General features: G+C 41.4%; 1 protein-coding gene across 1 annotated transcript; it reads left to right on the forward strand.

Moving 5' to 3' along the window:
* Positions 1 to 424: 424 nt before the first annotated feature.
* Positions 425 to 2052, forward strand: LOC127772336 (F-box/FBD/LRR-repeat protein At5g22660-like). Its single transcript, XM_052298366.1, has 2 exons — positions 425 to 1394; positions 1427 to 2052. The coding sequence occupies exons 1-2, from the start codon at positions 425 to 427 to the stop codon at positions 2050 to 2052; spliced, it is 1596 nt and encodes a 531-aa protein (XP_052154326.1).
* The last annotated feature ends 14287 nt before the right edge of the window (positions 2053 to 16339 follow it).

The following is a 16339-nucleotide window of genomic DNA, read 5'->3' on the forward strand; positions in this document are numbered from 1 at the left end:
ATATACGGTACCAAATATAGATAGAATATCTTTATGAGGACTCGGGTTAGTTTCTAACTTGTATGTCAAAGAAATACCCGAGATCTTAGTCGGGTAAGATTGTATTTTATCTGTAATCACATATTCCGTTAGGGATATGGACTGTATTTTGTAATACGGATCTCTTCTCCTATATAAGGAGGGGTCCGGGTTCCTCTCGGGACAATTTCTTTTTTCCCAAATCAAACGATCAATAACACACTCGGCGGAATCATCCCCGGACAAGAGTAGGGTATTACTTCTTGAATAAAAAGGCCTGAACCTATATAAAATTCCTTGTCTCCAAACCCATCCACTTTCCTAGCTTGATAGCCACCCTCTTTTATTATTGCCGAAATCTTGTTTCGACACGAACCTAGGGCCACAACCGACGAGTCGACGACCGATGGCTTCTCAAAGCAAGAAGAGGCGCATCACCGGCGGCGGGGACGGAGAAGATCGGATCAGTGAGCTCCCCGACGACCTGCTCGGCCACATTCTCTCCTTCCTCCCCAACAACCTGGCCGCCCGCACCGCCGTGCTGTCCCGCCGGTGGCGATACATCTTCGGCTACGTCCACACCATCTCCTTCGAGGAGGAGGGCGAGAGGGAGGACGATTGGATAACCATGTGCTTCCAAGCCGAGGAGAAGAAGAGCATGAGCTGGAAGCTCCTCGACCGGATGAACGCCGCGCTCCTCTGCCGCCGCCGCTGCGCCGGCCGCCACGTGCCACTGCGCAGCTTCCACTTCGCCTGCGACAGCTACCACGTCTGGGACAGGGTCATCGTCGACGCGTGGGTCACCTATGTCGTGTGCCATAGCTCGCAGGAGCTCCACCTCGACCTGCGCTTCTGGATCGGCCCGATCTGCGCCGGCGGCGAAAGGGACAGACTCTCCACCATCGTCGACAGCGAGCCCCCTGTTTTCCCTGGGCGCCATTATGAGCTTCCACGGTCGCTCTACTCCTGCGTCGCCTTGCAGACCCTGTGCCTAAGCTACTGCGACCTGAACCTGCCGGAATCCATCGACCTGTCGTTGTTGAAGACAATGCGCTTGACTGGCATCCACGGCTCCAGGAGCAGAATCCAACGGTTGATCTCGAGCTGCCCGCGCCTCGCCGACCTGACGCTCGAAGCCCTCCGCCAGCTGACCCTCTCCCTACTTGACAAGCGCCTCCGCAGCTTCGCCCTCCGGTGCTGCCACAACGTCGACAACGTCGCCATCGACGCGTCGGAGCTCACAACAATTGCGTACAGGGGCGCCGTGTCGGACGATCCGTCGTATACTCTTTCGATGCAAGGCTCACTGGCAATATCCTCCTGCACTGTGGATTTCTGCAGCGAGGAACTCATCACCTCGGAGGAGGAATTCGACAGTATGCAAAAAGATTTCTCGCGATGTTTGCAGGCTCGACGCACCTCCACCTCAAGTTTGATCGTCTCGGTTCGTGCATCGATAGTGACCTCTTCCCGGCCGCCGGCTTCCGGACGTTCACGAACCTCCGACGGCTGGAACTCACCGGGCACGTCCCAGATTGCGGCGTAGCCATCGCCATGAGGAGGATCCTGGAGATGACCCCAAACCTGGAGTCTCTCACCCTGTTCTTGAAACCAGAAAAATGTAATCCGACGAACTGTGATAGTGAGAGCGAGAGCGACGGCAGCAGTGACAGTGGCTACATCAGCCACAGCGACGACGACGACGACACCGACGGTGATGACTACGGCAGCAACATCGGTTACAACAGCCACAGCGAAGAAGATGGCGACGACAGCGAAGAAGACAGCTCCCCTGGTATCGCGAGCTTCTCGGCGATCCGGTGCCTGCGGCGTCGGGTGAAGGAGATCAACCTGGTGCACTACGAGGGTGATGACGGGCAGGCGACAGTGGCCAGGCTGCTGCTCAGCAACGCACTAGTGCTCCAACGCGTGTGCGTCGTGCTGACGAGGGGTAGAATTGGGATGCAGATGCGTAAGAAAAGGAAAATTAAAAGGTGGATGATGAGCAGGTCAGCGAAGGCCGTGTTCTTGTAAATTTTGGAGGGGAATCTGATATCTCGAGGAGATGTCCCCTCATTTGTCTAAAATCAGGGGGTTCCTAATGGGTGCCCCCCTCCCCACGTCCCCCTGATTAGTTGATCGGATCCCACTAATTACTATCATCAGTGTTAATTACTCTGATCAGTTATTTTTTTAGCACGCGAAAAATTGGAACAAGTATGGAGGTTTAGCTGCAATAAACTTTCAACAAAGGTTTGAAATTTTAAGTTAAGATTTTTTGAAATTGTTAACTTAAATTTGAAAACTTTTAAGTTAAGATTTAAAAACTTTCAATTTGGATTTAAAAACTTTCAACTCGGATTCGAAAACTTTCAATTCAGACTTGAAAAACATTCAACTTGGATTTGAAAACATTTAACTCAAAATTTGAAAACTTAACTCACGTTTGAAAAACTTTTAACTCAAATTTAAAAACTCCCACTTCGAAATTCAAAAAACTCAATTTAAATTTGAAAACTTTCATCGCAAAATTCAAAACATTCAACTTTAATTTAAGAAACTTTCAACTCAAATTCAAAACTCTAAATGGATATTGAAGGTGAAATATTGAATTTATAAAATATCGCAAAACACGCGTGAGTGTGGAGAGAAAAAAAGAGGCGATTTCCCAAAAAAAAACTAGCGCCTGATTTCAGAAAAAAAAAGAAAGAAACTAGCGCCAAGCTTCTGCGGTGCCGCATGGGTCATGTGGGCTGGAAGTGGACGCAGCGGGCGCATATGCGCGAATTAGGAATTGCGCTGAAATCATCCTAAAGTTGGAGCAATCTATGTGAAGTTTTAATTTATTTACCCCTGTCCTGGTGAAATATATTGATCTGCTTGAGCATATGATTGTTGATGTGTGAATTTATACATTTCTACGAAGTTACAACCTACTAAACATGTAAAACACAATATGTAAGCATAGCAATTATAATTAGTAACATGCAAGTAGGTCACATCAACCCACTAAGCACTAAAAGATCAACACGCCCCGTTTGAATCCACTTAAAAGAGTGGATTAAATTTTGGATTAAAATGGCACGCTTTTCAAACTGCTAAATGGTGTGTTTGGTGCGAAAACTTTCTATATGAAAGTTGTTCTAAAATATCAGATTAATCCATTTTTCAAGTTTGTAATAATTAAAACTCAATTAATCACACATTATTACCACATCGTTTTGCGTGAAACACTTAATCTTCATCTTTATCTTCAAGAGATTCAAACACCACCATAGTACATACAAAAACTTAACTTTAATTACGTCTATCATCTACAAATTATTACATTTTAAAGCTCAACATATAAGCATGCTAAATCATCATTTCTCATCATTTTCACGATCTAAATTCATCGAAAACGATTAGGCTTGGGCGCCTGATGGCTAACTAAACATCAGGCGCCTTCTCAGCCACCTATTCCATATCGCCACGTAATCGCTTCCTTCTCAGCCACCTTTATCTCTCACATGTACGAGCTCATGGTGACCAAGCATCACTGCATGGGCTCCATGGCAGCGGCCAGGCCATGGTTGTCGTGGCCGGAGAGGGTTCCTCGCGGTTGCAGTGGCGTGCCGGTGCACATCAGCATAGCTCTAGCTAGGCCAGGAGCTGGGAGGAAGATGACGAACCCTGTGAGGATCTGGTGGTGGCGTGGATTCCGTTTTGCCCAAGCGACAATGATGGCATACCGAGTTCCCAGTAGCAGCAGCGATAGGGAAGCGGCGGTTGCTCACCTCAGCGTAGCAGGAGTGTGTTGTAGCGTCTCGGCGTGTATCTCCAGCGAAGATCGGAGGAGAGCACAAAACCAGTGGCCCTCAGCAAGCCTGTTTTAGCAAGAGGGGAGGAAGATGTAGTACAGACCGGGTATATTTTTTTTTGTGTGTTTCAGCTATTGTACTTGTGATGTTTCTTTTTGTTTGGATTAAATGTTGCAGTGGATATTTTGATAGTGTTTCATATTTTCATCTTTGATGCACATGGGTTTTTTAATGTTTCAATGGTTCGAAATCAATGTTTCATATGTTTTAGCCCAATGTTTCAAGAATGATTTGGTTATGTTTCATCATTTCAAATGCTGACACATTTTTTTCAAGTATTGAAACATTTTCATAAAAAGATCATGAAATAGCGCCCGATTTTTGGGAAAAAATCGGGTGCCTGATCTGTAATCGTTTCGCAAATTCATCCATCATTTAACATATATTTATCGAAATATCCCACATTAAAGAGCGTGGCATCATCTAGTTTTTCTTTAATGGTTGAGCCAATTGCCTGCTCCAAAATGCTACAATTGAAAAAAAAAAGTGTTGCTATCAAGAAGACATATCCTCTATATTTATGTCACATAAATAATCATATATATTATTTTAAAAAATAAAAAGATATATTAATATAAGATATATCACTGCACAAACATACAAGTCAAAATTTACTTTTTACAAGTCCTAAGAAAAATTTTAAAAAGTACATATAATAGCTTAATTTGTTATTTTTTAATATATCAAAATTCGAATTTAAACTTATATGTTTGTGTCATGGTATATCTCATATTCTATGTTGTTAACTTTTTTTATAACTTTTTAGTGACTATTTAGATGAGATGAAAAGAATGAGGAGATATCAAAATTAAAACCACACTTAAGAAACTCTAAAGCAATATCATTAATCGAAGGTGTATTTTTGCCCCTCCAGGGGTCATTCATTCATTCAAAAGGCAAGGTTCAATATTTTGGAGTGGAATTTCCAAAATCGATAGTAAACTATTTTGCCCAAAATTTGAGGATTTTTTCAAATTTTTGTGAATTTATTAAATAAAATCAAATTCGACCATTTTTTAAAACATTTCAAATTATTTCATACTGAAATATCTAAAATTTGGTACCTCCAGCTTGCAAGCACAAAGGCCACACCACCTCGCTACAAATTCTTTATGCAGCCTGGAATATTTGGAAACAGAGGAACTCTCTGATTTTCTAGAATTTAGCACCCTCAATTTCTTCTTGAAAAGCTCTCTTTAAGAGTGATCTTTCCCTTTTAGTTTTTAGATTAAATGTTTCTGAGAGACAGTCCCTTTTGAATTGGTTATATCTTTTGTAATTTATTTTCTATAATAAAGCTATTTAAGTGTGGGGGCTTCCCCTACAGTGTCTTCCCTAAAAAAAAATATCTAAAATTTCAGAAATTTCAGCCCTCTCTGTACCCTCAATATAAATAGCCAAACCGTTTTTTAAACATATTACAAACGTCAGCACTCACAATAAGCGGACACACTCATTAATTTCCTGCTTATGGCTAATGTGCTTAAAATTCATGTAGACAGTCACTAATGGATCCCATATATACTAGAAGGCTCTGTCCGGATTTTTACGTTGGGTAGCGCCCTAGCACTCGGCACTACAATTGATACGATGGTATCAAAGCAGGCAGTAGATAATCCAAGTTCTAAATGGCAATGCCATTTTTAGTAGATTTGATTAACCAGTTAAAGATTTGCTTTTGGTTGCTAAATAATTAAAACTTGTGTTGGGTTTAAAAATCTAAAAGAAAATTTAATTTACACACTCATGTAAACAACTAAAACTTTCGGTTCAGTCCTTGCATCATGCTTCTATTTCCATTATATTGATGATTTTTTGTGCGCTAGTTTTGCCTTCACTCAAGTATATATAATTAAAAGTTATTTTGTTGTAAGAAAAGAATGGTAATGGAAAACCTCTTCTTTATGAAATATGGCGTGGACAATGGTGGTTGTCATACAAATCCATAGAGATGTGCATATTTTTTTTATATAAGTTGAATTTGCACTTATATATTTTTGTAGTGATGTATCACGTAATTTGTCCTACCAATTTTTTACAAGTTTTTTATGACTTTTAGGTGACTAGAAAAATAGGTGTGTGTTGCAACAGGTGAAGACAATTTTCATGATTGATAAAACTCTGTCAATTTAAATGACAAATTGAAACAAAACAAAACAAAACAATGGCAAAACAAAGTCAGAAATCATATATAGCATTGAATCCAGTTGCATTCACTTCATGCATCATCACATGATTTTTATGTATACCTTTCCATAGCTTCACAAATCGATTCTGTGACAATTCCATAAGTTGACCAAAGATTGAAATTTTGATTATTCAGTTAGTGAATTTTTTTACTGTAAATGGAAAGCAATTGCAAATAACAAACTTGTCTCATATACACCTTAAACAATAATAATTTCAAAAGGAAAAAGAGAAAAGAGAGAAGATTAGAAGGGATCAGTATGGCTGTGAGAAAAGAAAAGAAGAAAAAGAAAACAAAACAAGGGAAAGAAAAAAAGACGTCGATCAGGGGAGGGGCGCGTGCAGCGCGGAGTGGAGGCGCATTGGAAGGTGTTGGTCCGTTGGGCTGGGATGGGAGAAGGATCCATAATAGTTATTCTAGACTCATGTTGAATTAGATAGAGACGTCTTAGAGCAACTCCAGCGTGATGTTAAATCGACACTTGCAACAAAAAAAACTGAACCATGCACGTTGTGAGAGTCGGTTGTTATTTGTCAGAATGAAAATCGATGTCTCGGCTGAAGTCGATCTTTGCCCATTTTTAAATTTTATACATAGGTCCTGCAGATCGACTTTTAACACTGCATGCACCGAGTAGAAGTGAAATTCGCTTTTATGGATGATACAGTTAAAAATCAAAGTATTTATGTGGTTTCTTAAAAAAATGATCTACCGAAAGATAACCTCATAAAAAAGATGTAGGGTAAACAAGCAATGTTGTTTTTTAATACACAAGAGACCATCCAACATCTTTTCTTTGACTGTCATGTCGCACGTTTTACTTAGCAATATGTCTTCTTTGCCTTCAATATTCCCCTCCCCACAATGTTATTTTTGGTAACTGGCTAAGGGGAGTGCCTAGACAAAAAATAATCTTATTTGGAGCTAGTGCTCTATGTTGGTCAATTTGGCGTTGCCATAATGATATAGTTTTTAATCATAAAAAAATGCCTAACATCATGTAGGTTATCTTCATGTGTTCAAATTGGCTCCACTCTTGATGTATGATGCTTTCACAGGAACAACAGGATACTATGGTTGGAATTGGTAGCCAAGGAACTTTCATTCCTGTTTGGATGGCGTAATACCTACAGAATTTTGTGATAGAATCTACGTGATTTTAAAAACATTATTTTACTAGATCATATTATTGGCAGAAGTAGTGGGTTTGTCCCATCTCGCCTTTTTTTAAACTCTTTTCTGTTCACTTCTGGACTTTTTGGCTGTGTGCCTACGGGCAGAGGCCGGAGATGTAACCCATTTCCATAATCTAAAAATGGATGGTACAGTTGAACTCACACTAGAGATGCCCTTATAAACATCTAAAAACCAATTTATATACAGATGACGTACCAAAATTTTGACGAAATAATTTTCAATTTTTATGATAGTAGACATATAGATATACTCTCTCTATCCTACAATATAAGAAGGCTCAACCACTCGTAATAAAAAACCAAGAAAATGTTTAATCGCCTTCTTGGTTGGATCACCTTGACTCGTGCAAACAATATGATTGGGAGGTTTGATGGTATAGGATTTAAAATAAATCAATTTTATAGGATTAAGAGGTGCTAGTTAATGTATGCATGCATTATATTTATGAGACATGAGAGAAAAGTGGTTGTGCCTTATATTTTGGGAGGAAGGGTGTATAAAAAACGAGGGGTTAATTCTGTTGGAATTAATGAATGGGCCTTCGCCTACTCGAAGATTAATTCTTTGGAAAATCACAAAAGCCCACCTCATGGGATGGCATGCATGTGGAGTTTAGTACCACCTTGCTTATTCTAGGAGAGGGGGACCTCCTTAAAAGGGAGGATGCCCTCCTAGCCACTTGAAGCATGTGTGGTGGAGAGAAGAGGGGGAACACATGCGCGCGCTCGCTCGCCTGGCCTGGCAGGGCAGGGCAGGGCAGGGCAGGCAGTGCGCGTGCACGACGTACGCGTCGAATGGTCCGCCAAAATCCGGTGCGTGCAAACGGCGTGCAGTCCGGATAAGTTACGTGCGACTTATCCGGTACGGTTACGCGCAGTGGAGATCGTGCGGGCGCCCTGATCAAGCGACCCTTCTCTATATAAACCGACCCGTCGTCTTCACGCAACACACGTGAAATCAATCTAGGGTTTGCCTCCTACTCTGTGATGCGCCGTCGCTCGTAGATTACTCCATCCCGCTCGCCGGCGTGCACCTGCGATCAGGAGAGCAGGTCTCCGGAACCTCTGCCTTCGACGTCCTGCACCGGGAGAAGGTGGCAATAAGGTTTTTGGGAAGCGCTTTGCGCGACTGCTCCCTGTTCGTCCGCGACGGCTCGTCTTCCTCTTCTCTTGCATGCTGCGTGCCTTCGTAGACGCCTGCGAAACGTTTCGACCGAGCAGCCGGTCTTTCCGCCACCTCGGTACGTGTTCAATATGTTGCGCATATTTGATCTGTTCATGTTATACTGTGTAGTTTACATGTGTAGATCTAATGATGCGTTCATGCTAGTTTTCGTCTGTAATGTCATGATTTATTTATGAAATAGATTAAATCATTATATGCTTATAATCTCAACAATACAAAAACTTTGATTTTACTATGGCTGGTTTTGCCGATGCACTGAGGACGGATAAATTCACCGGTGTGCATTTTAAGAGATGGCAGATCAGGGTTACTCTGTGGCTGACAGCTATGAAATGCTTCTGGGTGAGTACTGGCAAACCTGAAGGAGTTCTTACTGCTGAACAACAGAAGCAATTCGAGGAAGCCACTACTCTCTTTATATCATAGAGCAATTTGGTGCTACTGATGCTAACAATGATCTGTATATCATGGAGCAGTTTCATGACTACAAGATGGCTGATAACCGTTCTGTAGTCGAACAGGCTCATGAGATACAAACCATGGCTAAGGAACTCGAACTCCTTAAGTGTGTCTTACCCGACAAATTTGTGGCCGGGTGCATTATTGCGAAACTAACTCCATCTTGGAGAAGTTTCGGTACTGCACTCAAACACAAGAGACAGGAATACTCCGTTGAGGGGTTGATAGCGTCTCTTGATGTTGAGGAGAAAGCTCGGGAAAAAGATGCCGCGTCTAAGGGCGATGGTGGGTAGTCCAGTGCCAATGTTGTGCACAAGGCCCAGAACAATAGCAAGGGGAAATACAAAGCTCAACAGACCACCAACTTCAAGAAGCAGAAGAAGAACAACAACAATCCTAATCAGGATGAATGGACTTGCTTTGTGTGTGGCCAACTTGGTCATCTGGCTAGTAAGTGTCCACAGCGCAAGGGGATGAAGGCACCTGCAGGGCAGACTTCTAAGTCTACTAATGTGACTATTGGCAACACTAGAGATGGAAGCGGGTATGGTAATTTACCTACTGTTTTTTCAGTTAATCAGTCTACTAATTGGTGGGTTGATACTAGGGCAATGTACATGTTTGTGCTGACATCTCATTGTTTTCTTCTTATCAGGTCGCACGGGGTTCCACCGTCCTAATGGGGAATGGGTCACATGCTTCTGTTCATGGTGTTGGCACGGTAGATCTGAAGTTTACTTCGGGAAAGATCGTGCAGCTGAAGAACGTGCAGCATGTCTCTTCTATCGACAGAAATCTTGTTAGTGGCTCCCGTCTGACTAGAGACGGATTTAAGTTGGTTTTTGAGTCTAATAAAGTAGTCGTGTCTAAACATGGATATTTTATTGGTAAAGGTTATGAGTGCGGAGGCCTGTTCCGCTTTTCCTTTCTGATTTCTGCAATAAGTCTGTGAACCATATTTGTGGCAGTGTGGATGATGAGGCTAATGTTTGGCACTCACGTTTATGTCATATTAATTTTGGCTTGATGTCTCGGCTTTCCAGCATGTGTTTAATTTCTAAGTTTTCCATTGTCAAAGGTTCTAAGTGCCATAGTTGTGTGCAATCAAAGCAACCTCGCAAGCCTCACAAGGCTGCCGAGGAAAGAAACTTGGCACCACTAGAACTCCTACATTCAGATCTTTGTGAAATGAATGGGATGTTGACAAAGGGTGGAAAACGATATTTCATGACTTTGATTGATGATGCTACTAGATTTTGCTATGTGTACTTGTTGAAAACGAAAGACGAAGCTCTAGACTATTTTAAAATTTATAAGGTAGAAGTTGAAAATCAACTTGACAGAAAAATAAAAAGACTTAGGTCTGATCGTGGTGGAGAGTTTTTCTCAAACGAGTTTGACTTATTCTGTGAGAAACATGGCATCATACATGAGAGGATGCCTCCCTATTCTCCCAAGTCTAATGGGATTGCTGAAAGGAAGAACCGCATACTGACTGACTTGGTGAATGCCATGTTGGACACTGTGGGACTACCTAAGGCATGGTGGGGGGAGGCATTGTTGACCTTGAATCATGTGTTAAACAGAGTTCCTAACAGAAATAAGGACAAAACACCATATGAGATATGGATTGGGAGAAAACCATCACTTTCTTACTTGCGCACATGGGGTGCTTAGCGAAAGTCAATGTACCAATAACGAAGAAGCGCAAACTTGTACCTAAGACTGTGGACTGTGTCTTTCTGGGATATGCTTATCACAGCATTGCCTATAGATTTTTAATAGTTAAATCTGAGATACCTGACATGCATGTTGGTACAATTATGGAGTCTCGTGATGCTATCTTCTTTGAAAGCTTTTTCCCAATGAAGGATACACATAGTAGTTCGAGCCAATCATCTAAAATAATTCCCAGTTCAATCACACCACCAGAACAAACTGAACATACAAATGAACATGTCACTGAGGAGGATGACAGTGTAGCTCCACGAAGGAGTAAGAGACAAAGGACGGCTAAGTCTTTTGGTGATGATTTTACTTTGTACCTCGTGGATGACACTCCTAAGTCAATTTCAGAAGCATATGCATCTCCTAATGCAAACTACTGGAAGGAGGCTGTCCGTAGTGAAATGGATTCTATTATCGCTAACGGGACTTGGGAGGTGACAGAGCGACCCTATGGGTGTAAACCTGTGGGATGCAAGTGGGTGTTCAAAAAGAAGCTTAGGCCTGACAGTACTATTGAAAAGTACAAGGCTCGGCTTATTGCTAAGGGCTATACTCAGAAAGAAGGCGGAGATTTCTTTGACACTTACTCACCTGTTGCTAGATTGACCACAATTCGTGTGCTACTTTCCCTAGCAGCCTCACATGGTCTTCTCGTTCATCAAATGGATGTTAAGACAACTTTTCTTAATGGAGAGCTGGATGAGGAGATATATATGGATCAGCCTGATGGGTTTGTAGTTGAAGGTCAAGAAGGCAAGGTGTGCAAATTGTTGAAGTCTTTGTATGGTCTGAAACAAGCTCCTAAGCAATGGCATGAGAAATTTGACAAAACATTGACATCTACAGGCTTCGCAGTCAATGAGGCAGATAGATGTGTGTACTATCGCCATGGTGGGGGTGAGGGAGTTATTTTATGCTTGTATGTTGATGACATACTGATATTTGGGACAAATCTTGAGGTGATAAATGAGGTTAAATCATTCTTGTCTCAAAATTTTGATATGAAGGATTTGGGAGTAGCTGATGTTATCTTAAACATTAAGCTAATTAGAGGTGAGAATGAGATTACACTCTTGCAGTCCCATTATGTGGAGAAGATCTTGAATCGCTTTGGCTACATTGATACTAAGCCTTCTCCAACACCTGATGATCCTAGCTTGTTGCTTCGCAAGAACAAGAGAATTGCTAGGAATCAACTGGAATACTCCCAAATCATTGGCTCGTTGATGTACTTGGCTAGTGCAACTAGGCCTGATATCTCCTTTGCTGTGAGCAAGTTGAACCGATTTACCTGTAATCCGGGAGATGATCACTGGTGTGCGCTTGAGCGAGTAATGCGCTATCTGAAAGGTACTGTGGAATTGGGGCTTCACTATACTGGGTATCCTGCGGTACTGGAGGGTTATAGTGATTCTAACTGGATGTTTGATGTGGATGAGATCAAAGCAACTAGTGGATATGTCTTCACACTGGATGGTGGTGCTGTTTACTGGAGGTCTTGCAAACAGACCATTTTGACGAGGTCAACCATAGAAGCAGAGCTGATGGCACTGGATACTGCTACTGTTGAGGCAGAATGGCTGCATGATCTATTAATGGATCTACCTATTGTTGAAAAACCGGTGCCGGCTATCCTTATGAACTGTGACAATCAAACGGTAATTGTCAAAGTGAATAGTTCTAAGGATAATATGAAATCGTCTAGACATGTGAAAAGACGATTGAAGTCTGTCAGGAAATTAAGAAACTCTGGAGTTATAACGTTGGATTACATCCAAACAGCTAGAAACCTGGCAGATCCCTTCACGAAGGGACTATCATGAAATGTGATAGACAATGCATCGAAGGAGATGGGTTTGAGACCCATGTGAGTTATATTATGGTGGTAACCCAGTCTATGTGATCGAAGATCCCGTGAATTAGAATCTGGGAAGAACAAACCATTAGTAAACTAAAGGAGAGTACCAATCTATACCCTCTCTAAGTGAAGATGCATGTATTCTCGTGAGCTACAAGGCAGGTTGGCTATGCCTTAATGAGTTCTGTTGGCTTTAATTAGCGAAGATGTTGTCCTGCAGAGTATTCTTGAAAGAACTCACCTTTGTGAGCTTGTCTGTTAGTCGCAGTCTATGGAGATTTTGGGTGAATCTTCTAGGAAGCTTACTATAGACCTAGGAGTATGACTTATATGCTCCACCCGAGGGGTAGTCTACAGACGGTTTAGTACCAGATAAGACTCTGAGTGAAACTTGCTTGCACAAGACTTGCAATTCAAGGCATAGTCCATTGTTCAAGTTGTGAGTAAGTGTAGCTTGGAGTTCTAGGTGGATGTTCAACCTTAATCGGTCTCCATTGAACCGCTGGTATATAAACAGTACATTGGAAAAGGCAAATCTCAGTGGGTTTTGAGATTTGGTGGGGGATTGTTGGAATTAATGAATGGGCCTTAGCCCACTCGAAGATTAATTCTTTGGAAAATCACAAAAGCCCACCTCATGGGATGGCATGCATGTGGAGTTTAGTACCACCTTGCTTATTCTAGGAGAGGGGGACCACCTTAAAAGGGAGGATACCCTCCTAGCCACTTGAAGCATGTGTGGTAGAGAGAAGAGGGGGAACACACGCGCGCTCGCTCGCCTCGCCTGGCAGGCGGCGCGCGTGCACGACGTACGCGTCGAATGGACCGCCAAAATTGGTTCCTCCCCTTGCGCGGGGCGTGGAGTTCGGATAAGTTACGCGCGACTTATCCGGTACGGTTACGCGCAGTGAAGATCGTGCGAGCGCCCTGATCAAGCGACCCTTCTCTATATAAACCGACCCGCCATCTTTACGCAACACACGCGAAATCAATCTAGGGTTTGCCTCCTACTCTGTGCTGCACCGTCGCTCGTGCACCTGCGATCGGGAGAGCAGGTCTGCGGAACCTCTGCCTTCGACTCCTGCACCGGGAGAAGGTGGCAATAAGGTTTTTGGGAAGCGCTTTGCGCGACTGCTCCCTGTTCGTCTGCGACGGCTCGTCTTCCTCTTCGCTTGCGTGCTGCGTGCTTTCGTAGACGCCTGCAAAAAGTTTCGACCGAGCAGCCGGTCTTTCCGCCACCTCGGTACGTGTTCAATATGTTGCACATATTTGATCTGTTCATGTTATACTGTGTAGTTTACATGTGTAGATCTAATGATGCGTTCATGCTAGTTTTCGTCTGTAATGTCATGATTTATTTATAGAATAGATTAAATCATTATATGCCTATAATCTCAACAAATTCAACTTTTTCATGTTTTCCTGTTTTTTCATACGTGCGTGTTGTGATTGTGCGGTCCGTGCGGACAATGGACGGTCATGGCGCACGATTATTAGAGTGGCTTAACCGCCGTGTTTATGTGTTTGTTTCACACGCCTATGTCTCTGTTCGGCACGGAGCAAGCTGCGATGTGTTCGGCAGCATAAACCATGTCTTTGTTCTTGCTTTGTTTCCTCGCATAGCCGACTAGGTGTTCGTCCAATTTGTGCTCGCATGTGTTGACTGTTGAGTGACTTGAGCCGACTCGAATTGCTGACAAGACGGCGTCTCCTCGTCCTGTTGTCCCCAAGATGGTTCTAATTACGTCGATGTTCATCCGTTTATTATATGTTAATTAAATAGTTATAAATTTTCTTAAAAAATATTAACATGATCAATAAATATGTAATATAATACTTCACAAACATGAAAGTTTAAATTTAACTTGTACAAGTTATAAAAAAATGATAAATTTAGCTGTAAATATAAGTATAATAATTTGAGTTTATTTATTATTTTTGTTACAATTTATACAAGTTGAATTTTAAGCTACATCTCTGCGGAGTGATATATTACATATTGATCCATCTTATTGTTATTTTTTTCTTTTTATAACTATTAGAAAAAATACCTATGCGTTGCAATAGGTGAAGGCTGTTTTAATCTTATTATTATTGTTCACTGTGAGAATTCGCTTGGATATATATTTTTCCAGAAAATCATATCAAGTTAGTATGCAATTTTTTTAAAGAGATTTCTGATACGGCTCCTTCTATATTTCCAAAAGCGAACGGATTTAAAACCCAACTCAAATACGGATCTGTATTTCCAAAAGCGAACGAACTTAAAACCTTCTCGTATACGGATGGCCTACCAAAACACCGGTAAAAACATCTTCAATTTTTATAATAGTAGAGATTTAGATGATATATTTACAATAAAAGGGTGGACGTTTTCCTGGGTGATTGAAAGAGTTTCCATTGTTGTCCCCTCTCTGCCCTCGTTAAAACTCGAATATTAGGGAAGGATCTAATATCAAATAATTAGAAGGGGTGAGGCTTTGAACCCAGGTCGTCTAGCCCACCACCTTGTGGAGCTAGCCGAAAAACCCCTGGGCATTTCTCTCTCTCTCTGCCCTCATTGGCTTCCTGTTTCTTCAGTTTCACAGCCATCTTCAGTTTCAGTGCAGGTAGTTGGTAAAATCGACGGTCAAAAGTTTGGTCCGTGGAAAGTACAAAATATATCCATCTGGAAGCTGGTTAATTAGGTAGAGATTCTAAACCTCACAGCCTTTATAGTATATAAACAAACAATGTTCACAGAAAGGTGTCTGAACAGTAGTTCATCTTTCTTAATTTGGACCATACTATTATATATATATATATATATGCTTCATAAGTTTCATCGAAAATTGATACGTACATATAACTGTTTGGAACAAATCGGGTTCGTAAGGTCAAACGAAGATATAATCTGCGCGAGAAAATGCGGAAAAGGCAAATTATAGGGAAAACTTGGCAGAAGATTGTTTTCTTAGTCAGTTGAACGTCGAACTCTTGTATCTGACTTTGTTAATATATATGCGGATAATTTTTTATCCTACTTTCGGAAGGGTTGACCTTTAGCACGAAAATTATACATTCAGTTGAAAGCGAAGGCACGGCCATATCTAAAGTCAAAAAGAAACCGAAGTGCATGACAGTCCGGAAATAGAATATTAATCAGTTATCTTAATTTCCGAAAGTATAAATTTTACATAGAAAAATGAAATTGCAGCTGTAAGTATGCACGTTTTTGTTGGTCTAACGTAATTAATGTAAAATAATCGAGGCTCCCAATCTTTCTTTTATCACCCATATCATATATTTTTACCAAAATAATAGAGATTATACTTGCTCTATCCCGCCCAAAATATAATGTGTCCTTAACTGATGTTCTATGTAAAATTAACAAGGAACTGCTTATACATCATGTGACAGATTTTTAAGCCTTCCATCATGCAGATTTCTAATTAACAAATGTAATTTTGACCAGTAATTGAACTAATAAATAATATATATATTTAGTGTGACGCATTTAATATATATCATTATATTCTCATTTGAAAGTACTCTTATATAGTGTTAATTTTGTAGCTGTAGACCACTATGTAGTCTCCTGTCTTCCTTTCTAAGTTAAAAATTACATAAATAAATACGAATATGCATACACCATCACACATCCGTGCGTGTACGCTCAAACTGGTATAGAGACGGATCTATTATGAGTACACCACACTATAACCCACGCCAGGGGCGAATCCCATGTGATTCATGGGTATTCACCTGAATACCCATAGAATTTAAAAGAAAATAACTATATATAGGTATGTTATGCATATAAACATGAGAAATTAGAAGGAAGTACAGCATGTATACCCAAATGAA

This window comes from Oryza glaberrima, chromosome 4 (genome assembly GCF_000147395.1).
Source record: "Oryza glaberrima chromosome 4, OglaRS2, whole genome shotgun sequence".
Lineage (NCBI taxonomy): Eukaryota > Viridiplantae > Streptophyta > Magnoliopsida > Poales > Poaceae > Oryza > Oryza glaberrima.